The sequence below is a fragment of the Panthera leo genome, chromosome E1, assembly GCF_018350215.1.
Source record: "Panthera leo isolate Ple1 chromosome E1, P.leo_Ple1_pat1.1, whole genome shotgun sequence".
In the NCBI taxonomy this organism is placed as follows: Eukaryota; Metazoa; Chordata; class Mammalia; order Carnivora; family Felidae; genus Panthera; species Panthera leo.
The window spans coordinates 18,065,971-18,089,887 of NC_056692.1; the positions used below are offsets into that span (position 1 = coordinate 18,065,971).

The following is a 23,917-nucleotide window of genomic DNA, read 5'->3' on the forward strand; positions in this document are numbered from 1 at the left end:
AGGGGCGCCTGGGTGACTCAGTTGGTTCAGTGTCTGACTCTTGGTTTTAGCTCAGATCATGATCCCAGGGTCATGGGATTGAGTCCCACACTGGGCTCTGCACTGAGCATGGATCCTGCTTAAGATTCTCTCTCTCTCTCTCTCTCTCTCTCTCCCTTTCCCCATTCGCATGCACATGCTCTCTCTCTCTAAAATAAAATAAAGTATAAAAAAATCTCTTTGAAGAAAATAGAACTTTATTGACAGACATAAAATAAAGCCTGAATAAATATAAAGGCAATCATGTTCCTGAATAGAAAGTTCAATATAATATTATAATGATGTCAGTTCTGCCCTAAATAATCTATAAACTACATGTAATTCAAGTCAAGTCTAATTTTTCACCCTTTGAACCTGATGAGTTGATTCTAAACTTTGGGAAAGAGTTAATACATGAGAATAGCTTAGAGCTTTTGGAAAAGAAGACTAGTCGGGAGAACTTGCCTCCCGGGTTTCAAAATGTTTGATAAGGCTTCTGCAATTAAAACTGTGATTTAGGGGCACCTGGGTGGCTCAATCAGTTGAGCAACCAACTCTTGATTTTGGCTCTGGTCGCGATCTTGCAGTTCATGGGATCAAGCCCTGAATCCAGCTCCATGCTGACAGCATGGAGCCTGCTTGGGATTCTCTCTCCCTCTCTCTCTGCCCCTCCCCAACTCGCATGTGCTTTCTCTCAAAACAAACAAACAAACAAACAAACAAACAAACAAACAAACAAAAAACCAGTGTGATTTTGGTGCAAATTAACAAATAAATAAAAAAACCTATTATTGGGGCGCCTGGGTGGCTCAGTCGGTTAAGCGTCCGACTTCAGCTCGGGTCATGATCTCGCAGTCCGTGAGTTCGAGCCCCGCATCAGGCTCTGTGCTGACAGCTCAGAGCCTGGAGCCTGTTTCAGATTCTGTGTCTCCCTCTTTCTCTGACCCTCCCCTGTTCATGCTCTCTCTCTCTCTCTGTCTCAAAAATAAATAAACGTTAAAAAAAAAAAACAAAAAAACCCCTATTATTTATTTATTTGTTTATTTATTTATATATATTTTAGAGAGAGTGAGAGAGAGAGAGTATGGGCCAGGGAAAGGGGCAGAGGGAGAGAGAGAGAGAGACAAAGAGAGAGAGAGAGAGAGAGAGAGAGAGAGGAGAATCTTTTTTTTTTTTTTTTTTAATTTTTAATGTTTTATTATTTATTTTTGAGACAGAGAGAGACAGAGCATGAACGGGGGAGGGTCAGAGAGAGAGGGAGACACAGAATCTGAAGCAGGCTCCAGGCTCTGAGCTGTCAGCACAGAGCCCGACGCGGGGCTCGAACTCACAGACCATGAGATCATGACCTGAGCCGAAGTCGGACACTCAACCGACTGAGCCACCCAGGCGCCCCGAGAGAGAGGAGAATCTTAAGCAGGTTCCACACTCAGCAAGGAGCCTGACTCGGGGCTCCATCCCACGGCCCTAGGATCATGACCTGAGCCAAAATGAGGAGTCAGATGCTCAACTGACTGAGCCTTCCAGGCACCCCAACAAATAAATTAATGGAAGATAATAGAATTCAGAATAAATAGGTATTTGTGAGAATTTGGTGTATAATAGCAAGTGTTTTAAGCAGCAGGAAAGCGTAAAAAAAATTCAATAAATGGACTTGGGATAATGGACTTTCTATTTGAAAGAAGTAAAATTAAATCCTCCTTCACACTATTCATTAAAAAAAAAAAAATTCAGGCAGAGGGGTGCCTGGGTGGTCCATTCGGTTAAGGTCAGCTTAGGTCATGATCTCACAGTTCATGAGTTTGTGCCCCACATCAGGCTCTGTGTTGATGGTGAGGAGCCTGCTTGAGATTCTGTCTCTCCTTCTCTCTGCCCCTCCTGTACTTGTGCTCGCTTTCTCTCTCTCTCAAAATAAGTAAATAAACTTAAAAAAAAATAAACAGTTAAAAAAAAAAGGCAGATGAAAGACCTGACATAAAAATGAAAGCCATAACCATAAATTTTAAAAATATAGAAAACATTTGAATAATTATGGAATAGAGAAGGCATTTTTAAGCACAACATCAAATCCAGAAGCCATAAAGGAATATGTTGATAAACTTGACAAGGTAAAAAGTATAAATTTTATTAGAACAAAATATACCATAAACAAAGATAAAAGATTAAAAAAAAAAAACCCAGCCTGGAAGAAAGTGTTGCAACATATATAACAGACAAAGGATTAATATCCGTAATATATAAAGAGCTCCTCTAAATAGATAAAATGATCATAGAAAAATAGGCCAAGGACATGAGTAAGCAATTCAGAGATAAAATACAAATGGCCAATAAACACATGAAAAGATTTTTAACTTCATTCGAAATCAAGGAAATGCAAATTAATTCAGGGGCCAAGGGTCCCAGAGGGGCTCTGATGGGATGCCGGAGACACTGTGGTTTTCACCTTCTTGCACAATGGGACTCTGCTTTTGATGGTGAGATGAACTTCTTTTTCTTCGGAGACAGGATCCACCTCTGCCCCAGGAATGGGTGCGGGCTCCCTCTTTCCTTTGGGAAGTATTACTTCCTCATTGCAGGCAGCCTGGGAGTTGCAGCTTTTTGGACTGAACGGGGATTTGTGAGGTCTCTCTTCTCACATTCTGCACCACCGGACAGGACCACCGTCTCCTTCTCTCGTCACACTGGCTCCTCAGAGTTCTCTCCTAGACTCAGAAAGTCTGTCTTGCTGTCTAACTTCAACTCTAGCTGCCGGGCTGTTAGCTCTGCTCCCCTTGGAAGGGACTTGTGTCTGGAGGTTTGGTGCCACACACATCAGCACCCTCATTTCGGGGCCTGTGGATGTAGCTGAGCTGGGATCTGGCCTGGTGGGACCGTAGCTGGGTGTTCAAACAGACGGGGACCAGGGGAAACTCTTATTCTCTCTGGAGACTGGACGTCAGAATCAGTTCACGGCCTGCCGCTGAGCTCTGCCCAGGGCTGTGCTGCTTTGAGCCTGTAGCAGCCCTAACTGGGGGTGGAAATCCCTGGTGCCAATGTCTGCCACGCTCCAGTCTCGGGTACGACTCTGGTGACCCCAGGGAGAAGGAAGAACATGTTTCCACCCTTGGAGGCCCCAGTGTGATGGAAGAGGGGCCCCCTCCCCGCACCCCACATCGGGACTAGCCATCTTCTGTCCGCTTCTGTTCACGTGAGCTGGACTTGTCTTCCCAACATGGGTTCCAAGTCTTGCTCCATTGGCATGGAAGACATTGATGAACATCTGCAGAGGAACTGAGGCTCTGAGGCCCTAGGACCCCATGTCAAAAAGGGTTGGAGAGATCTGAGGTTAATCCGGATGGGCTTCCTGGGGGAGAGCGGGCAGCTCCTTGGCTGTGGGTGGCAGAGGAGCACCGGCCAGAGTTGTGGAGGGTGTGTGGCGGGGGCACTAGGTTGGGAGGTCTGAGCCTGTTCTGGTTGGCTGACCCTCTGGGAAATTCAGGGAGTTTCCAAGCCGAGAGCTTGGTGGGGGGGTTCGGGAGGGAGGGACACGGCTAGAGTCCTGCTGGGTGAGCAGGACAGGCTTCTCCTGGCTAGTCTTAATCCCTCCTGCTTTAGGAGGCAAGGTTGTGAGCTGTGAGCGAGCGGGGGCGGGGAGTAATGCCAGGGTGTGTGTGTGTGTGTGTGTGTGTGTGTGCGCACTGGCATCAGTGTCTCTGGAAGTACAGGTGTCCCTGCGTGTGAGCGTGCAAGTATTTACATTGCTGTGCTCATGCTCTGAGTGTGCATTAAGTCCGTGGAGCTACACTGTGATGCTGGGCGTGTCCAATGCAGAACATATGTCCTGATGTGCGTGAACACCTGCGTACTGGTGAGAATACTCAGGTCTGACACTGTGCATCCTGATCCTTCCAATCAGTCTGCTCTATCCTCTTCCCCTGACTCTGTCCCCCCCCTCCCCCCGCTCCCCTCCCTGAAGTCGAGGGCTCACTTTTGACTGGCTGGCCCTAGTAAAACCTCATGGCTCTGCGATCATGACTAATGGGGCCCAGACTGGGGCGGAGGCTACTTGCGGCACTCTCTTCAGGCTGGTACCCACCAGGACCTCGCCCATCCCAGTCCTCCCCCACCCTTCACCCTGCACCCCCTGGCTCTACCACCCTCCATCCTATGCAGCTCACCCATCCTTTTCAGGAAGCAGCCTCCCATCTGAGACTTTGGGGAGACAGAGAAGTCACGGCCTGAGCCCCCAAGGGGTCTAACCTGGATTTGAGGACCCTAACCCCCAGAGCTGCTTTTGACCTAAGGGCCAAGCCAAGATGAGCCAGAGAGGGGGGTCAACAACCCTGCTTCCACCTTCTCCATCTCCCTGACCAGTGCCCCCTTTCCACCCCACCAGGTTTCTCTTTGGAAACTTGGCTCTGAAGGTCTTCCCTGGGCTCTCTGGCTGCCAGCTGCCCCTGAGATTGGGGCTGGCCAGCAGGAGGAGGGGTGAGGCAAACAGGACACTCACAGGGCCCTAGGGGACAGGGGAAACAGTATGAGATGGCTCAGAAATCTGGGCCTATGTGCTGAGCTTAAAGGTGACACCAGTTCAGGGGCGCCTGGGTGGCTCAGGTCACGATCTCACAGTCTGTGAGTTCAAGCCCCGCGTCGGGCTCTGTGCTGACAGCCCAGACCCTGGAGCCTGCTTCGGATTCTGTGTCTCCCTCTCTCTCTGCCCCTCCCCTGCTCATGCTCTGTCTCTCTCTGTCTCTCTCAAAAATAAATAAAAACATTAAAAAAAATTTTTTTTAAAAAAAGGTGACACCAGTTCAGGGTCACACAGCAAGCACTCCACACCCAGCAGTCTAGAAAGGGGCGTTGAGGGCAGCGGGTCCAACTTCCCTCTGGGAGCAAGAAGCCCCCCTTCGGATGCATTCATTCACCCAACAGTCACTGGGCCAGGCCCTGTCCTGGGAACTGGGGACACAGCTGCAGACTGTCCCTAGGTTGTTTCTGGTCTCACTCATCTTCTCTAGCAACAGGGAGTTCACTACCACAGAAGTTCTTGTGTCCCAGCACTGTGCAGATTCAGCTTCGGGGAGACACCCAGAGCCCCACCTCCTTACCTTTCTGGAAGCGGTGGGAGAAAGGGTGCGGGTGCCCAGGCAGAGAGGGGGCAGACCCTCGTCCCTGCGGTGCCCCATCCACCTGCCACAGCCCTAGTGTGTGCAGGAGGAGACGAGCTGCCAGGCTGCCTGCGCAAACCGGACCTGGGCCGACAGGCCCTTCCTTCAAAGGCTGGCCCAGTCCGTGCCACTTTATGGCCCAGCTAATGACGGTGATTAGGCCGACAGGTGCTCCCTGCCTCCCATCCGCCCTCCTGCCTGCTGAGAAGGGTGGTTTCTGACACCTGGGGGACGCCTGCCCCGAGCTCTGCCAGAACACCCACCGCCACCGACCCCTCAACTGTCAGGCCAGCCTTCGCCCACCTCATCCGCAGAGAACTCAGGTCCTCCCCTGCTGGGACTGCTGTGTGCCCTCTGTCCCCATCTGGCCCTCTCTGAGTAGGACTGAGGGGGATCTGGGTAGGTATGAAGGGAAGCTGAGAACAGTGGGTGGGGGCATGTGCCCCTGAGAAGCACACCTACCTCTTCCCCAGCTAAGGTTGGATGGTGGGTACCCAACTAGGATCCAGAAGAAAGGAGAGCAGGCGGGTCTTCCTTGCAGATGAGGCTGGGGCTGCTCCTTAAGAACCTATTGCATTGTGGGTAAGCCCCTGGAAAAATCCCACCATTCTGGAGCGATTGGCCCACTCCCAGTCGAGGGATGCTGTTGCCTTGGGCCTTGGGGGTCCTAGTGTGGGTCTGGGAGAGAGCCGTGATTTATGACTGTGCTTCATGAGTGAGGAATGCCAGCCTGGGGGGCTGGGGGGGGGGGGGGGGCGGAGCACTTGCCTGACACTCCTCACTCTGCTGGGTGTCTGGCGTGTCCTGTCAGGATCTCTTGTCCCCTGGGGACAGCCATGTTCTCCCACACGCGGCAGCCCCCTCCCATCTGCACCTCGAACCTCCAGCTCCGGGAGGACTGAGTGACGGCCCAGCAGAGGGGGAATCCGCAATTGCATCCTTTCTGGTTTTCTGTCTTCACAAACCAGCCCCTCTGTCAGTGGGCATGACAGTGATGGTAAATGGCTCTTTTTTCTCCCACTGCTGCAGGAGGCAACTGGATGAGACTTTTGGAAACTTCCATCCAGATGAACCCAAGGCTTACGTGCCACTGTCCACAGTGAGAGACTTGGGACTGAAACAAAGATGAGCTTCCGGCCCCAGGAAGGGCCATCGAGCTCCTAGAACGGATGGTGGGCGTGGCATCCCCCTTCCCCCCACTTCCCCCCACCTTGCCAGATGAAGGAAGACTCTGGAGTTCATGGCGGGGGCGGGGAGCAGAGGAGGGTCGGAGGTGAGGCAGGGAGGCAGAATGATCCAGAGTGTTGCCTGGTCCTGCACTCCGAAGGCCATGCCAGTTTCGAACCTGTTCCTGTGAGTCTCACTTTCGTCCTTCTTGCTGCAGGCTGCCTTTCTGGGTGAGGGTCCCTCTTTCTGGACACCTAGCATGGGTCAGTCTGCCTTCCCTAGTCTGGTGGGACTGGTTTTTCAAGCTGGAGGAAGGGTCGGTGAGGAATTGGCAGAGGCAGACAGTTTTATGTAAATGCCCAGGGAGTGCTCTGGGAACGGGGAGGCCGGTTTCCCCAAAGACACGCAGGGACTGGCCGCTCCCAATTAGCCGGGGCTGGTGATGTCAGTGCTGCTTTCCTGGGTGGCTGCGCCCACTCCAATCGGCCTTGGCAGGGGTTCCTGGCCATTACCTTCTTCCTCGAGTGGGAGGGGTGCCGAGGGGGCCACCATACAGGACGGGGGCCAAGTCCCCTCCCACCGCACGTACTCCTCAACCTGAGGCTTGAACCATGCTGTGGACCAGCCCTGGAAAGTGTCATGAAGAACCAGCCTGGATTCTACCGAAAAAGACTTTAATGGGGCTAATATTCCAACCCTCCCCCCAAACCTGAGACGCTGGGGAGACCTCAGTGGCCGGGCTGGTCCCAGAGGCTGTTGCCATGGCAACTGCTGGTAGATGCCGCTCCCCAGGCTGCCCCAACCCCAAGTTTCAATAAATACAGTGCAAAGGGGTCTGGGCACCCACCCAGCAGGGGAGACAAGGACCCGGAGTGCTAGAGAGGGCAGGTCACATGGTCTGTGAGCTCACACGTGCACACACTGCGAAACATACACACCGAGGATCGTGTGCACACACAAGAAACCCCCTCTCAGGCATCCTCACGTGACACACCATCCTCACATACACACTCACATCCATCCATATATACATATACACATTATCCTCAGGTACACAGGGCAGAGCACTCCCATCCCTTCCTTACAGACACACGCGAGGTTCTGTATATATATGCCTTTCTCTCAGGGCTTGGCCTGGAGCCCCGGTGTCCCGTCCTGGCTCAGAGGAATGACAACAGGTGGGTCTTCCTGGTCTTGGCCAGGTGATACCCTGGTCTAGGGGCGAGGTGTTGTGGTGTTTGCCTGGTTGACCATGCAGTTGGCTGTGGTGTTGGAGTAGGCCCAGGAGGGGAAGGTGTACAGGCTGAAGATGGGGAAGCTCCAGCTGTTGATGGCCAGCGTGATGACCAGCACTCCGATGATGTTGAGCAGGAATCCCGTTCGGGCCTGGTGCGAGGAGAGCCAGTCTGAGCGACCCGTTGCTGAGCCGGGCCAGTACCCAGCCCTTGGTGTTCACGGGTGCTCAAGAGCTCTCTTACCACAACACTCTCCCCGGAAGTCTGCCTGTGGGTCTGACCCGCAGCACCAGGCAGCGCCCCCTCCCTCTTGCTTTAATCCCGGTGCTAAGAAGGGCAAAGGAAGCCCTTCCTGAGCGTTCAGGGCCTTGGGCTTCGTTTGAGTCCTTCTCCCCGGGTACAGGTGCCCTAGCACCTGGGAGCCTTCCCTAAATTCCTCACCCCCTCCTGTCCCTCTCGTGTGGTTGGCAGGGTCTGAAGATGCTCCAGCTGGGGATCATGGCACAACCCTCCTGCTGTCCCCCAGCCTGCACAGGCTTTGCTCTTAACGCTGAGAATCTCAGTGGCTTTAGGCTTCTTTGTGGTCCACCAAGAAGGGAGGACAGAGCAGAAAGGAGCACTGAAGCACTCAGGTCCCACTGCTACTCACCATATCAGACACTTTGAGGCCTCCGAAAGAGAAGACTATGGCGTTGGGTGGGGTGGCCACAGGCAGCATGAAGGCCAGGGAGGCAGACAGCGTGCAGGGGAGCATGACATAGAGAGGGTGGAGGCAGATGGCCTGGGCCTGGACGGGGAGACAGTGGACAGAACTGATCCCAGTCCTCATCCCAGAGAGGAAGACGTGGCCCCCAATTCTCCCCCTTCCTCCCTCTGGGGGACAACCTTCCCCGCCCCCCAACAACATAGACTCTGGCCATGAACCACACCACTTCTGCCAGAAGGCACTGGTGACCTGGGAAGGGCCCCTTGACCTCTCTGGAGGGGATGAGTGTGCGGCCCTGCCCAGCGGGGCGTGGTGAGGGGAGGGGCCCATAAAACGGATCTCAAAGGGGCTCTGGGGTGTCATCAAAGGCTGCGGGAACGCGCCAGGGGAGGAAGGGGCTGGGGACGCTCCAGGGAGTAATTTCAACCTGTCACCTCAGGACTGACCAGAACAGGGGCTGGGCCCGGGAGGTGGGCGAGGCCACCAGTGAGGCCCATCAGGATACTCAAGGGGTAACGTCACCAGGGATGGAGTGAGTCAGGGGCCAGAGGGCCTTGTGGCCCGAGGTAGCTGAAAAGTCTGGGGAAGGGCGGCCGCTCAGGGGTCTTCTTCCGGAAATGAGAGGAGGTGCAGACAGGTCACTCCAACCCGCAGGTGGGGCCCCTGGGTGGGGTGGGGTGGGCAGGAGGGCTGCCTGGAGGAAGTGTGTCTGCAGGACCAGCTCACCATGGAGGCCAGAATGGGCAGGAAAAGTGTGGTGGTGGCCACGTTGCTGGTGCACTCAGTGAAGGTGGCAATCAGCAGGCAGAGGATGAAGGCAATGGCGGGAGGTGGCACATTCTGTAGCGGGGTCAGCTTGTCCCCCAGCCACTCGGACAGTCCTGATTTCTGTGGCAGAGGAGAGGTTCTCTGTGTGAGAGGTTGAGGTTCTCTAGAGAGACCTCTCTAGAGTCTTCAGAGTCAGGGCAGCTTGGGAAGGAAGGTAAAACCCGGGCAGAACCAGGAGGTGCCCTCAAAGTGATTTTGAAGAACATTTGGATGTAGGGAGAAGGGTCAGATGAGAAGCTAGGAGAGGGGGCCAAAGGGTCTTCTTAGGAAACCGGGGGCCTGGTGGGAGGAAAGACCTTTAACTCCACTTACTCCCGCTCTCCCAACCTCTCTTAGGAGCTCCCCGGCCATCTTCAGCCCTCTCCCTGCCTCCTCCAGCCCAGCAGGTTGGCAGGAGAGAGAAGGGGGAAGGGCCCTTGCTATAAAGGCTGGGCAAGAGGCTGACAGAAGAATGGGGACAGTCCACAGAGTCATAAGGGCTCCAAGGTCTTTCCCTGTCCACATCTGTAATACCAGACTGTGAGTCCCAGGGAGCTGGGACTTTATCTCCTACAATGCTGCCCACCCAGCCCCCAGCACAGTGCTTGGCCCCTTGAACTAACAACCTGAGATCCAGGAGTCCCTGGCACCACTCTCCGACCCGGGGAAACTGCCTCCTGTCTGCGCACTGAACGAGCTTAGCCAGAACACTGAGGCCCAGGGGCGCAGGTTCAGGGATTTCCCTCTTGGATGGAGGCTCTGGAGAATGAATGATGGCCTGATCCCCAAAGCCTGGCTGGGTGTGATCATGGCGCCCCCTGGTGGCCCCAGTGGGTCAATTGTGTCCACCCAATGCTCGCTACTCCCTGGTGCTAAAGCTATTGATTGCATCCTCTGTCTGGTGGTTGCTGAGAACAGTCCCTGCCTCACAGAGAAGGCTGCCTTCCCTTTGGCTTTGAGAACCCGAACAGGGAGAGGTGACTGTGGCTTGTGTTTCCGCCCCCTCTCTTAGCCGGGGCTCTGACCTGTCGCTCCAGCTGCTGCAAAGACTCTGCCCACAAGGAGGCTCCTTAGTGGGGATCAGGTCTCCCCCGTGTGGGATAGAAGCAGGGCACCTCTTTCCCTGTGCCAGGGTCTCCCTCAAACAGTCTGGGGGGAGGGCAGGTGTTTCTCACCTCACTGCCCTTGGCCAGGGCAAAGCCACCACCCAGAAGGAAGACGATATTCCAGGGCATCTTCTCATTCACTGTCTTCCAGTTGAGGAGGGCAGGAGGGGCCTTCAGCCTCCCTGGTTTGTCTATTTCCCAGGCAGAGGAGGATGGGTCACCAAGGGCCAACAGGTTTTCCCTCCCCTCCACTTGGGTCTCTCTCTGGGTCCCTATCTGAGTTTAATGCACGTGGGAGAGGGACCCTCAGTTCGGCAACATCCTTACTTTGCCCCTGAGCTCCTGCACCCTTGGCAACTCATCCCCACTTCTCTGGGCTTTTACCACTCCTGTCAAGTGTGGTTGAAGGCACATTTCATGACAGAAGGCAGAGGCTGCCCAGAGCCCCTTCCCTGCCCCAGTCCAGGTTCTTACCTGGATCTTGAGTCAGCCCTGGGATCTTGGAGGGCACCAAGAACATAATTATGCCAATGAAGATGGCCACTGTCCCATCGGACGCCATGCTGTGGGCAGGGCAAGCAGGGCAGGCTTAGTGGCTCAGGTCTGCTCAGGGTCATCGGGTGGAAAGGCGGTGGAGAGGAGCCCCCTCCCACAGACGTGCCAAGTCCTCTTGACGCGTCCTCTCCACCGTGTTACCTCCTGGTCGGCACCAGGAGGTGAGCCCCAGAAGGATTCCCTGTCTCCCCCAGAATGCTCACCTTTTCCCATCCTTGTCGGGAAAAGCCAGGTTGCCCCAGCCAAGGAAAAAGCCGGGCTCCCGCGTGAACCATAGCACCACCAAGATGACAAAGAGGACAGAGACAGCCTTCTCTGCAAAGCTCATGGGGCCCAGTAGCTTGTGTTCTGTTTGGATGATGTGGAAGGCTGCCTGCTCTTGCTCCCGCTGGTGTCCGCCAAAGCCAAAGTTCTTCAGGAAGCTGCAGGCAGGGGGCGGGGGGGGGGGGCAGTTCTTGAGGGCCCCGCACCAGGCAGGGGAAGCAAGGGGTTCTGAGTGCCTGTGTTATACTGCCAAGACCACCTCAGTGTTGCCAACACGAAGGCCTTGGACCCACCCAAGGTTCTGGAAGAAGAGTAGAAGACTCTCAGGGCGTCACGGTTCTTAGCAGAGACAAGGCTGGGGCTCCAGGGACAGGTCTCTCCATCTGCCCCATTGACTCCCTGTCCCTCCAGAAATTCTCTTGTGCTAAGCCGTCCTTTGCTCCGAGTGAGGTGGATCTAGAGGCCTGGACCCCACGGTTCCTTCTGACTCCAGATCACCCTCCCCTCTTCCAACAGCCTTTCGGGAAACCCTCCCCTCCCTCTCCTACCTGCTTCTGGGCATCCAACTCCTGCCAGCCTGAGCCCCACCAACATCACTCTTAGAGGCACAGAGGCTGCCACTCACTCCTGTGTGCCCCTTGCTTCACTCAGGTTTATTTCTAACTTTTCTCTTGGGCAAATCTCAACTCCCCGAGGGACTGTGCGTTCCTCAATGGCAAAGACCACAATTCACACATCTTTGAATCCCCTGTGGTGCCTTGCATATGCTGGTCTCTTTGACTACACCTCGCCTTGTACCAGTGCCCAGCCTCAACCCAGCCTCCTTGCACCTGCCCAAGCGAATTTTCCAAAGGACAGCAGCAATACTTAAAAACTTTCAATGTGTCGGGAGCCTGGGTGTTAAGCATTCGACGTCAGCTCGGGTCATGATCTCGTGGTGTGTGAGTTCGAGCCCCACCCTGGGCTCTGTGCTGAGAACTCGGAGCCTAGAGCCTGCTTGGGATTCTGTGTCGCCCTCTCTCTCTGCCCCTCCCCTGCTTGCATTCTGTTTTTCTCTCTCTCAAAAACAAATAAACATTAAAAAAAAAAACCAAAAAACATTCAATGTCCCCCCCCCTTACTTCCCTCCCTCCCCACCACCACCTGGACAGGAAGGGCAAATAACAACTCATACCACAATACCATTCATATCACTACTCCTAGCCTGTACTCGTAGCAGACATCACCAGTCAATCCCAGACTCAATTCCAACTGAGCTCTAGCAAGGTCTCACATTCACAAGGTTTTCTTTTCTTTTCTTTTTAAAAAATATTTATTTATCTGGGGGAGATCACAAGTTGGGGGGCAGAGAGAGGAGGACGGAGGATCTGAAGCGGGCTCTGTGCTGACAGGCTGACAGCAGTGAGCCTGATGTGGGGCTCGAAAGCTCAAACCGGGGAACTGTGAGATCATGACCTGAGCCAACCTGAAGTCGGATGCTCAACCGACTGGGCCACGCAGGTGCCCCAAGGTCTCACAAGATTTTCAACTCAGACTTCTAGTCACTACCAGTAACCCAGGGTTGGAAGTAAGAATAAAGCCTATTTCCTACTCTTGGCCTCAAGGGCAAGGTCCAAACCGTTTATGTGGCACACAGGATCCTCCATAATCTTCCCCTGCCTGCTTCTCCAGCTTCAACTCCTAATATTCCGTTTTGCTCTTTACGTTTCAACCAAACAAAACTAGAGTTTTCCCAAACACATGGTCTTTCTTGCCTCTGTACCTATGCACAAGCTGTTCCTGCTGCCTGGAATGTCTTCACCCCATTCTCCACCTGGCTGGCTTCTAGTTCTACAAGACTCACTTCGGTCAGCATGTCTTCCGGGGGCCTTCTGGCATCTCCACTATCCTGGGCCGTGTTCCTGCAGCCCCCGGACTTCCTTCTGTCACGGCCCCTGCCATACCATCACCCATTGGATGGTGAGCTCCAAGGACAGGGCCCGTGCCTAATGTCCTCTAGCATTCTCCGTGCCTAATACGGGGCCAGATGTAAGTAGACCGCAACAAATGCTTTTGTAAGTGGCCGTGTTCACGGTGCACTCAAGCATTTACCAAAGGACGGTGGAGCCTTATGGGATGGATCTGGCCTGGGCATCGGGAGACCTGGTTTTCAATGTCAGCATGGACAAATCTAGTTGAATACCGCCCCTCGAGCCTCCGTTTGCTCATCTGCTACATGGGGTCATACTCTCCATCCAGTAAGCCCCTCAAATGGGGATGCTAGGTACATAGGCCTTGGGAGGGCATTATATCCTCTGTCACAGTGGCCAGCCACCTGGTTACCCAACGGGAAGCTCCCAGAGGGTAAGGGCGGGCGCCCGGGCTTCTTTCGTTCAGTCCACCACTTACTTGAACCCCAGGAAGAGCACCTGCAGCCACAGCCAGGCAAGCAGCAGCAAGATGACCATGGTGGGGAAGGCAAAGCCGAACCAGGAGGCGAAGTTCACCACGTTGCCATTTTCGGGGAAGAGCCTGAAGGGGGATACGGGCTGCTGCGTGACCCTGCCCGCTGACCGGCCAGCCCCAGCGGCCTCCCTGGGGAAGGGCAGGTGCCCCACCCCCCAGCCCCAGTCACTCACGAGTTGACCTGGCCTTGCAGCACCAGGTTGGGGGTGGTGCCGGTGAGCGTGGCGATGCCCCCGATGCTGGCCGAGTAGCACACACACAGGCTCATGCCCTGGCTAAAGCGGACCCGCTGCCTGTCCTTCTGTGCCTTCGGCTCTGAAGAAGCAGGCGGGACAGGGTGGACCTGCCCATTATCTGGGAACGAGGGAGAGCTTCGGTGGGGGGTGGGCGCAGGGCCACCTCTGGGGAGCATGGCCGGAGTGTTCCGCAGCCTCCGGGGGCCTTGTCAGTGGACAGCTGAGACCCCCCCCCCCAGGTGAGGGGAGCGGGCAGGGGTGCGTCCAGGTCTGCAAGGGAGGCTCAGGCCGGGTGGGTCCTCAGACACCATCTGGCCCACACTCTCTCTTGACAGAGGGAGATGGAGACACAGAGAATGGAAGAGGACTATTCAAACAGGACGAACGGAGCCTGGATCCCTGATGGCCCACCCAGACTCTGGCTCCCTGCCTCCCAGGGTGATCCAGCATCTTGGTTTGCCCAGGACTGAAGGGATTCTCAGAACATGGGACTTTTTTTTTTTTACGTTTATTCATGTTTGAGAGACAGAGAGAGACACAGGATGAGTGGGGGAAGGGGCAGAGGGAGGGAGACAACAGAATCCGAAACAGGCTCCAGGCTCTGAGCTGCCAGCACAGAGCCCGACTCGAGGCTCGAGCCTGTGAACTGTGAGATCATGACCTGAGCCGAAGTTGTATGCTTAACCGACTGAGCCAGCCGGGCGTCCCAGAACATGGGACTTCAAAACATTTTTTATGATTTTATTTTTTAAAAATGTTTATTATTTATTTTGAGAGAGAGAGAGGAAGAGAGAGAATCCCTGTGAGCAGGGGAGGGTGAGAGAGAGAGGAAGAGAGAGAATCCCAAACAGGCTCCACGCACAGTGGATCCTGACTCGGTGTGAGATCCCATGACCCTGAGCTCATGACCTGAGCCGAAATCAAGAGGTGGACGCTCAACCGACTGAGCCACCCGGGTGCCCCGTGGGACTTTTTGTTTTAAAACTAAGACAGTCTTGGGCAAACCAGGACAAGTTGGTCACTGTACATCTTGCCTCCCTTTTGTCTCCCTGGGGGCTCCAAGATGACCACCCCTGTCGTGGACATCATCTCAGACCCTCCCCAAGGGCCGGGGGTGGGGGCGGGGCAGGGTCGAGCCTCATCCTTCTCACCAAGCTTGGTCACGTCCTTCTGGGGACTTGGTTCCTGGAGCTCAAAGGTGGGGTTGTCGCTGCCCTCCTCTACATCCTTGCCTGTGGGCGTCTTGTACAGCTGTTCCAGAACAGCATGTGCGATGGGCACCATCATGGCCGTGGTGGCTGTGTTGCTGATCCACATGGACAGGAAGGCCGTGACCAACATGAAGCCCAACAGCAGCCTAGGGACAGACAGACGGACACACTGGCTGGTATTCCAGTGTCCCTGCGGGGACTGGATACCCAGCACACCACCCGCTCCAGGTTCCCCAGTCCTGGTTGGTGAGCACTCACAGGGCAGGCCGCACCCCGATGATGAGGAGCACGCGGAGGGCAATGCGTTTGTGCAGATTCCAGTGCTCCACAGCGATGGCCACGAGCAACCCCCCGACGAACAGGATGTTGGTGTCCTTAAAGTACTCGATGCACACCTGGCAGGCAGGGACAGCTGAGAGGCAGGAAGGGGTCTCCCCCTGTGCCCCTGTGCCCCTGGGCAGAAGCTACAGTCACTGACATTCCCACAAACAGGGGTTGGTCTCTGGGCTCTCGGAACCAAATGGAAATGGTCTTTGGATCATCTTCCATTTAATATTAACCAGGTTCCTGTCTTCCTGCCAAACTCCTTCTTTCTCCCCTCAGGAACGAGTGAGAGGTAATCTAGCCTGATCCCAGTCATGTTTCAAGCCATTGACTAGGAGCTAGAGAACTTAGTGCGGATTCTGGAAACTACGGCAGTGGTTCTCAAAGTGTGGTCCATAAGCTGGCATCATCACCAACCTGGAGCTTGCGAGGAACGAAATGCTCAGGCCCTGCCCCAGATCCACTGAATCAGAAACTCTGGGGGGTAGGGCCCAGCAATCTGTTTCAACCAGCCCCGAGGGTGATCCTGACACACGCTCATGTTTCAGGGTCACCGAACCCAGAAAATACAAGTTCTTTAGCTGACTTTCAAGGCCCCTTTTCCTGGGTCACCAGGCCTTTCCACCTCCCTGGCCTACACCTGGTCCGCTTTGAATTAGCTCTCAACACCAACCATGCACTTCTAGAACGCACGCCCCCCCTGCTCCCCTGCGTCTTCTAGCTGACTCCTCCTTTAGTGCTCCCTGACCTGCCAAGCAGAGGCGAGGACCCCTCTTCCGTGTGCCCTGCCTGTGAGGAGTCTTCTTCCTTCACCAGTGTTTTAGAGCAGACCCCCTCCATACCGGGAGCCTTTCCTCTTGGGAAAGGGGGGAGGCTTACCTCGGAGGCATCCATTATGCCCATCATGGGGTACAGGATGATGGGGAAGAGGGCGGTGACAGCCAGGGGCAGAGCCTCGGTGCACCAGAAGAGCGCCATGAGGATGATGGAGTAGGCACAGTAGGCTTCCTGTGGGCGGGAGAGGGGTGGCAGAGCTGTTGCTGGGGCAGGCCTGTGTCCCAGAGCCACGTCACCTCCTGCCCCCAGAGAAAACAGGCCATTTGTAACAGCGGAGTGAGAGCGTGTGAAACCCACAGTCACTGATAACAGAGTCTAAGTCCCATTTTAAAACGGAAATAAAAAACAAAGCAAGGCACTCACCACCTTGTCTTTGACCTTGAGGAGGCTAGGCATTATGATCCAGCCTACTGGAGAGTCTAGATTTGGGTATCAAGCCCCACTCAGCCCGAGGGCACTGCGGTGGGCCAAAGTGAGGATCCCCCGGAGGAGATGGGGCTCATCTAGAAAAGACCCGGGGCCTGGCCAGTGTGGACTCCAGCCTGGCACCTCGGCCTTCCCTGGCTTTGTCAGAGCGTGTAAGAATATATTTGTATGACGATGTAATGCATTTTTGTTCCCTCTCCCAGAAGGTGAGCTCCGTGAGGACAGACTCCATTTTGCCGGATCTAGGTGCTTGGAGCTCAGAACCCCCAGCAGGCTTCAGAGCAAATTTTTTCTGAAAGACTGAATCACTGGGAAGTTTTGGAATAGTGGGAGCAAGCCTGGCCTGACCACTGCATCGCACATTTCCAGGGGATGCCATTCACATTTATAGAAGACGTGAAAGGTTCCCCCATCCCTGAGTTGTGCAGGGAGGTGGTGGGAGGGGTAAACCCTGAGACACGGTTTTGCAAGCCTTTGGGTACCAGAGGCTCTCCTTTCTCTGACAGGGCCCCCAGGTCTAGAGGGGGCTGGCCTCAGACGTGGGAGGGGACCTTGAGCAGAAATGGAAGTCAGACAGTCGGCCCCGGCGTCCTGGGGCCCCAGTGACATGGAAGCCTCCAGGGGAGCAGGTGTGCACATCCAAGGCTCCCCCGGGGCACCAGCTGGCTCTGTGGGTGGAGGCAAGGGGCTGTGTTCAGAAGCAAGGAGCTGCATGCTGGGACAGTGGGCTGGGAGGCCCCTCCTCTCTGACCTGTCTCAGCTGTCCCTGGCCCTCTTGTTTTCTCCACCTGGTGCAGGCCGTCCTCACCCCTTAGTACCTCATGCCCTTAGTACCCTAAGTTTGGGAAGGGTCCCTGGCGGTAGCCAGGGGGAAGAGGAAGCTGCTGTTTATTGAGCAACTCTTAGGAGCTGGGTGTTTTCCTACCTGTGGTTACAAGAAACTCAAACAGCCATTAAGGTGGGTGTGGTGGTCCCAGGTTACAGAGGAACTTGAGAAGGTAAGTGGCTCTTCAAGGTCACAGAACTGGGGCGGAGCAGAGCAGGGAAGACCCAGGCAAAGTATCTAGATTGCAGGATTCCAAGAGCGTTTCCCCAGTGTCCCAGGGAGAGGGCACCCCTCGACTGGAACAGCACGCAGCTGCAGGGCCAGGTGATGCCAGGCTCACTTTCTCATCATGAAATTTCCACCATCTCTCCTCACCCTGGACATGAACTCTTGGGCCCCAGGGGTGGGGCCACCTTGACCTTCGCCCAGAGGCCCAGAGACCCGCCCCCCCCCCCCCCCCAGGAGGCCTGTTTTGCTGAAGCTGCTGTTCCTCAAGCACTTTCTCACTTGCAAGGATTGCAGGGGAGGTTACTCATCCTCCCCTGGGGCTAAGGGCAGGCCAGCCCCTCTGGACCCTGGTGTCCCCCCTCCCCCAGCCCCCTGGGAATTCTCTGGCCAGAGACAAGGAGGCGGCTGGGGTAGATGATCACTGCTGATGCAAGAAGAAAGTGCTGCTAACGACAGCAGAAGCATCCCCAGGACTACTGCGTGCCAGGCTCCGCGCCCTCCATGCTTCAGAGGATTGTCGAGTTTAGTTGCTCTGGGAGGTAATGACTCTTGTTCCCATTCCACAGATGAAGAAACGAAGGCACAAATAAACGAAGTAAACGTCTCAGCGTCACACGCTAGCAAGTGAAGAAGCCAGGCCATCTGGGTCTTGAGCCTCAGCTTTTGCCTTCTACCCTGACCTCGGTCCCTCACAGTCACAGGGTGTCCCCCAGCCTCAGGTTCACTGTGACTAGTGGGGTGTATGGGGGTGATCTGGGGCTCTGAATTCAAACAACTATCTTCCAGGGGCGCCTGGGTGGCTCAGTCAACTGAACATCTGACTCTTGGTTTCGGCTCAGGTCACATTCTCAAGGTTCATGAGTTCGAGTCCTGTGTTGGGGTCTACGCGGACAGCGCAGAGCCCGCCTGGGATTCTCTCTCTCTCCTTGTCTCTCTGCCCTCCCCCGCCCCCCCTCTCAAAAATAAGTAAACATTAAAAAAAAGAGAGAGAGAGAGAACTATCTTCCTGGGGCCTGCCACTTCCTGTCATCAAGCTCCAGGCAAGTTCCTTCTCTTCTGAGACCGCAAAGAGTTGTTAATAGTGAAGCCCTGCCCACCACGCTCCAGCGTGTTCAGTCTCTGGCTCCCTTAACCCTTTACATCTCTTCCCCTCCTCCCCCTCCTCCTCCTCACACGTCTATCTGTCTCTGGATCAAACCCCAAACCGGTTTCAAAGTTCTCTCCAGAAGCCTTCTGTGGCCCTGGTGGCCCTGGCCCTGTGTCTCCATCTTACCCTTATGGGCAGCCTTGTCTGGATGTGGCATAATTTGCTGACCTGTTCTTCCTGGGTCATAGGATTCTTAACTGGGGCATGGAGTCCCAAGGAATTTGAAGGAAAGGTATTTCATCTTTGCGCTAACATCTAAGTTCCAAACGTAGGCGGCAAAGCCACGGTGATTGGTGATTTTGTCACAGGCCCGATCGTGGCTGCCAGCCATCGGATACGTGCACAGATCGCTTGTTGCTGTTATCTCAAAAGAGTGTTTATGTCCATCACTGGTTTTGAAATTATAGTAGTTACACCAACACTAGAAGCTTAATGCATTAATAATCACCTATATTTCTGAATTGCGATGTTTTTTCATGTTTTCATTACCGTATTCCAACGTAATTGGTTTCCTTTATAATCCTATACGTTTTATTTTGTGCATTTCACTTTATTTCTTAAAGCTTCTATTTGTTTATTTTGAGAGAGACAGACAACACGAGTGGGGAAGGGGCAGAGAGAGGGAGAGAGAGAATCCCAAGCAGTCTCAGCACTGTCAGCACAGAGCTGGAGGTGGGGCTCGAACCCACGAACCGTGAGACCGTGACCTGAGCTGAAGTCAAGAGTCAGATGTTTAACCGACTGAGCCACCCAGGCGCCCCTATTTTGCGCATTTTAAAGCAATATTCTGAGAAGAGTACGTAGTGTTTACTAGATAGCCAAAGGTATTCATAACTCAGAAATGGGTTAGAATCCCTGAGAGAGGTTTTCAGCCTCCTCCATTTTGACCTCAATCTGTACTTTCTAACTGATGAAATTCTTTTTTCCAGCGTATCTCTTAGCTCAGGCAAAAGACTTAAGTGGCAAAGCATCCCGTGATGAGGACCAAAAGGGCCCCCCGCCCCGTCCCGCCCAGCAACAAGGAAAGCCCTGACACCAGCAAGACCTCATGTGATTGACCCCAAGAAAGTGATTGACCTGACCTTCCCTGCCCACCCGAACATACCCACCGACCTTTGTCCCACATTTTCCTTATATAAACCTGGAAGTATTTTCAGCACCTGGAGGAGACAGTCTTTGAGATGTTAGTCCACTGTCTTCCAGGTGGTGGCCTCACTGAAATTAATTCCTTTCTTGTTTCACCTGCACTCATCCCTCTGCCTCTGTGTTTTGTGGGTTTTTTTTTTTTAATGTTTATTTATTTTTTGAGACAGACAGAGTGTGAGCAGGGGAGGGGCAGAGAGAGAGAGTGAGAGAGAGAGAGGGAGACACAGAACCCGAAACAGGCTCCAGGCTCCAAGCTGTCAGCACAGAGCCTGACACGGGGCTTGAATTCACGAACTGCAAGATCACGACCTGAGGCCAAGTCCGATGCTTAACCGGTTGAGCCGCCCAGGCGCCCCTGTCCCTCTGCCTTTGGATTTTGCCAGCAGCGAGTCACCCAACCTGGTCTGTTTGCAGCCCCGGAGCCGGGTGCTCTTGCACACCTGGGACCCAGTTACATCCCCACCCTAAGGCAAAGAACAAAAAATTTACCTAGCAGCAACCATTGGGGCTTCCCTGAATCTCCTTGGGAGTTTTCCAAACTTCTAGGTCCATCTCTGTGTGGAATTACTCTCTGGGCGGGAGCAGGGGTCTCTACTAGTCCCAGCAATGCGGTGGGAGCCGGAGTGAGGAACTGACGGAGGGTGGGGAGGTCGGGTGGGCGCTCTGCATATGTTCTCTCTCTTTTCCTCCTCTCATCTCCGCGGGGCAGTGGCACTGAGAGGTGAGGAAGGAACCTGGGCTGGCCAAGCTCAGATGGCCACCTGTGGCATGGGACCGGGACGCTCTGGCCACCGGCAGCTCCTCAGGCTGCGGCAAGCACTGTGCATGCCTTTGTCATAGTCACAGCAGGTGCTGCTGTCCAAGGTGGCCCTCCTGGAGCTCAGATACCACCAGGGAAGAGTTTGTTTCTGGCAGCAAGTGCTTTTTCCTGCCTCAGTCACTACCTTGCGCAGACCAGTAGGGGAGGGGTTCCCCAGATCTGTTCCTTGGCTGAGGATTTGCTCCTCTCTCAGTATCCGTCTATGGGCTCCCGAGGACGGGGAGTGAGGCTTTTCACCTCCGCGTCTCTCGCCCCTGGCTCGTTGGCTGGTGCTGGCCTGGGCGTGAAGCCCTCCTTTCCTGCTTGCGTCACCCCAACACCTGCCCCAGGAAGCATCCCGTTTGGATCCCCATTCTCTTCAACCTCTGGGGAGTCGCTGCTACCGGGAGCCCCTCGGGGGGAAACCCTTCATCAGGCACTCATTCGACAGATCCCCTCTCCACTCCGGCTCTACAGTCCTGCTGGTTCTAAGCCTCAAATGTACCCACTGACTTCTCTCCAGCTCTCGGCCACCATCCTGGCCCAAGCCCCAGCAACCATCACCAAGACTCCTACAAGACCTCCTCATTTGCCTCTCTTCCTCTCTTGCCCCTGAAATCTCTTCTCCCTGCTGCAGGCAGAGTGATCTCGAGTCACAAGTCTGTTTAATTCACCCCAATCCTGCAACACAGGCACACTCACCTCAAAGCAGCTCAAATCCCTTCACACTGTCTGAAAGGTTTGTACAGATGCATGCCACAGTAGATGTCCACAAAATAAAATTCATAGTTACACACACACACACACAAAGTCCCTTCAGAGTATCCGGCTGCTCTCAGGAGAAGTTCGGGGCTGATTTGAGCCTCTCCTTCTCCACTCCAGCCACACTGGCCCTCCTCCAGTTCCTCAAATATTCCATCCTCCCTGCAGCCACAGGGCCTTTGCACATAATTTCCTCTCTTCCCTCCCCACTTTGCCTAGTCGATGTCTACTTACTCTTGAGATCTTAACTCAAGTATTCCTTTTTCAGAGAGTCCTCCAAGGGTTCCAGGCTCGGTTATAGTCCCCGTTTTCACACACCTGGCCCCTGTACCTCCTGCATAGCACCCATCACAGTCTGTAATGAAACACTTCGTTTCATGAATTTCTTGATGAACTTCAACCTTTTCATCAGACTGTACTCTCTAGGGAGTACAAAGCCTGAGTCTGTTTCTGCCCACCCCACCAGGCACCTATATGGAGGGGACACACACACACTATATGGAGAATGAATATTAGGCACTAGGGATACAGACATGAGTCAGGCCTGGCCCTGGCCTTCAGGGACTCCAAGTGCCCCCATGTGGGCTGGCCCGTGGGGCCACAGATGGGTGTGGATAGAAGAGATAAGGCTCAGAGGGCTTCCAAACCCCAAGAATGGCGGCTTGCTTCTTTTGTAATGGGAAACACAGGTCAGAGGTCAGAAAATCTGTGTGTCCGGGCCCAGCTTTATGGCTGTGTCCTTGGGCAAGTTACTTAACCTCTCTCAGCCTTTGTCTTTTCTTTCTTTCTTTCTTTCTTTCTTTCTTTCTTTCTTTCTTTCTTTCTTTCTTTCTGCAAGCAACATTGATCATTTCCAGCTGTATGCACATTTATCTCCTTATCTGCAAATGGGAATAAAGGAAACACCTGCCTCGCTGGGCAATTGTAAGGATAAAGGATGTGAATGCATAGGTATATGTCATAAAGAACCACAGATGACAGTGAGCAGATGGTGGGGTTGGCGTTGGGAGATGAACGTGCTCCTGGGCTTCTGGGGAACCAGGGTGGATGCACGAGGCACAAATGGAGATGCAACTTCCAGAGAATCCAGGGCAGACTCTGGACCCGGGTGTGGGCAAGGTGTGGGACCTGAGGGTATCACGGCCTTTACCCGTCATGGGCATAGAGCAGCCCGTGGTTGTTGGGCAGCAGCGAATGTGCCTGTAGTCTCAGAGGTATCACAACTGACTCCTCCTGCTGATTGAAGGTTAACCCAGGGAGGGGGGATGGGTTGGCACACAGCGGATCACTCCCACTGTCCCTCTGCCCCCGGTAAGTAGGGATGCCGCTGGCAGGGAGCACTCCCGGGTCTGGGGAGGGAGGTGAGGCACTGGTGCTCACCTGCCAAGCACCATGGCAAAGGAGAGATCAGAGTGGGATCCCAGAGGAGAAGGGGCCCCCTTCCCGGAGCCTCCATCTGTCTGGGCTGAGGAAGGCTCTCAGAGGGGACACTGAACGGGTACTGAGGGATGAATAGGAGTTTGGTGGGCGGGTGGGCAAATGGTGTTGAGGTGAGGGAGTAAGCAGAGAGGGAACAGAATGAGGCATAAAAGATTTCAGTGCATTCTTGGAGGGGTGTAATGCTTGGAAAAGGCCTTGTCTGCCTTGAGGGAGATCTAGGACTTTATCTGGAAGACAGAGGTAAAAAGTGGGCCCCTTAAAGGGTTTTAAGAGGAGAGAGTGACATGGTCAGGTTACGCTGATGCTACCATTTGTGATTAAAAAAAATTTTTTTTTAAATATTTCTTTATTCTTGGGAGACTGAGAGACAGAGTACAAGCAGGGGAGGGACAGAGAGAGAGAGAGAGAGAGAGAGAGAGAGAGAGAATTTGAAGCAGGCTCCAGGCTCCGAGCTGTCAGCACAGAGCCCAACACGGGGCTCGAACCTACGAAGCGTGGGATCATGACCTGGGCTGAAGTCGGATGCTTAACCGACTGAGCCACCCAGGCGCCCCAACCATTTGTGATTTTTAAAAATATGTGCACAAGTGTTTGTATATACATGGGAAAATCTCTGATTCAGAAATTCTTGCCCATTTTTTTGTACCAAGTTTTCCTTGGCAGCCTGATGAAGTCTTCTAACTCCTTCTGAGAATAATGTTTTTAGGGGGGCCTGGGTGGCTCAGTCAGTTAAGCGTCTGACTCTTGATTTCAGCTCAGGATCTCACGGTTCATGGGATCGAGCCCCATGTCGGGGTCTGTGCTGACAGTGTGGGGTCTGCTTGGGATTCTCTCCCTCTCTCTCTGCCCCTCTCCTGTTTGCATGTGTGCTCTCTCGCTCTCACTCTCTCTCTCAAAATAAATAAATACATAAGCTTAAAAAAATAAAAGAATAATGTTTTTAAATCCGTTAAATAAAACGCATAGAATCAGAAAGGAAACGAACTGCATTGAAATACAGTGATTGCAATATGAAAGATGGGCTAGATAATGACATATGTTACTCTTTCTTAGCTAACAAGACCTTCACTGGCTAACAGCTACTG

At 54.0% G+C, this 23,917-nt stretch overlaps 1 protein-coding gene across 3 annotated transcripts in view; it reads right to left on the minus strand.

The window, feature by feature from the left end:
- Nucleotides 1-6,433: 6,433 nt before the first annotated feature.
- Nucleotides 6,434-23,917, minus strand: part of SLC13A2 (solute carrier family 13 member 2) — a 37,242-nt gene continuing 19,758 nt past the window's right edge. For 2 of the 3 annotated variants that reach the window (XM_042915946.1, XM_042915944.1), the window contains exons 2-12: nt 16,101-16,229; nt 15,156-15,292; nt 14,838-15,043; nt 13,624-13,804; nt 13,394-13,516; nt 10,945-11,163; nt 10,661-10,749; nt 10,256-10,377; nt 9,000-9,161; nt 8,217-8,354; nt 6,434-7,718 (exon numbers count right to left, since the gene is read on the minus strand). In XM_042915946.1, coding sequence (XP_042771880.1) covers nt 7,548-7,718; nt 8,217-8,354; nt 9,000-9,161; nt 10,256-10,377; nt 10,661-10,749; nt 10,945-11,163; nt 13,394-13,516; nt 13,624-13,804; nt 14,838-15,043; nt 15,156-15,292; nt 16,101-16,199 — 1,647 coding nt within the window. In that variant the 5' untranslated portion in view covers nt 16,200-16,229 and the 3' untranslated portion in view covers nt 6,434-7,547. Of the gene's footprint in view, nt 7,719-8,216; nt 8,355-8,999; nt 9,162-10,255; nt 10,378-10,660; nt 10,750-10,944; nt 11,164-13,393; nt 13,517-13,623; nt 13,805-14,837; nt 15,044-15,155; nt 15,293-16,100; nt 16,230-21,626; nt 21,706-23,917 lie in introns of those variants that run through there. The other variant, XM_042915945.1, reaches the window with a different exon arrangement.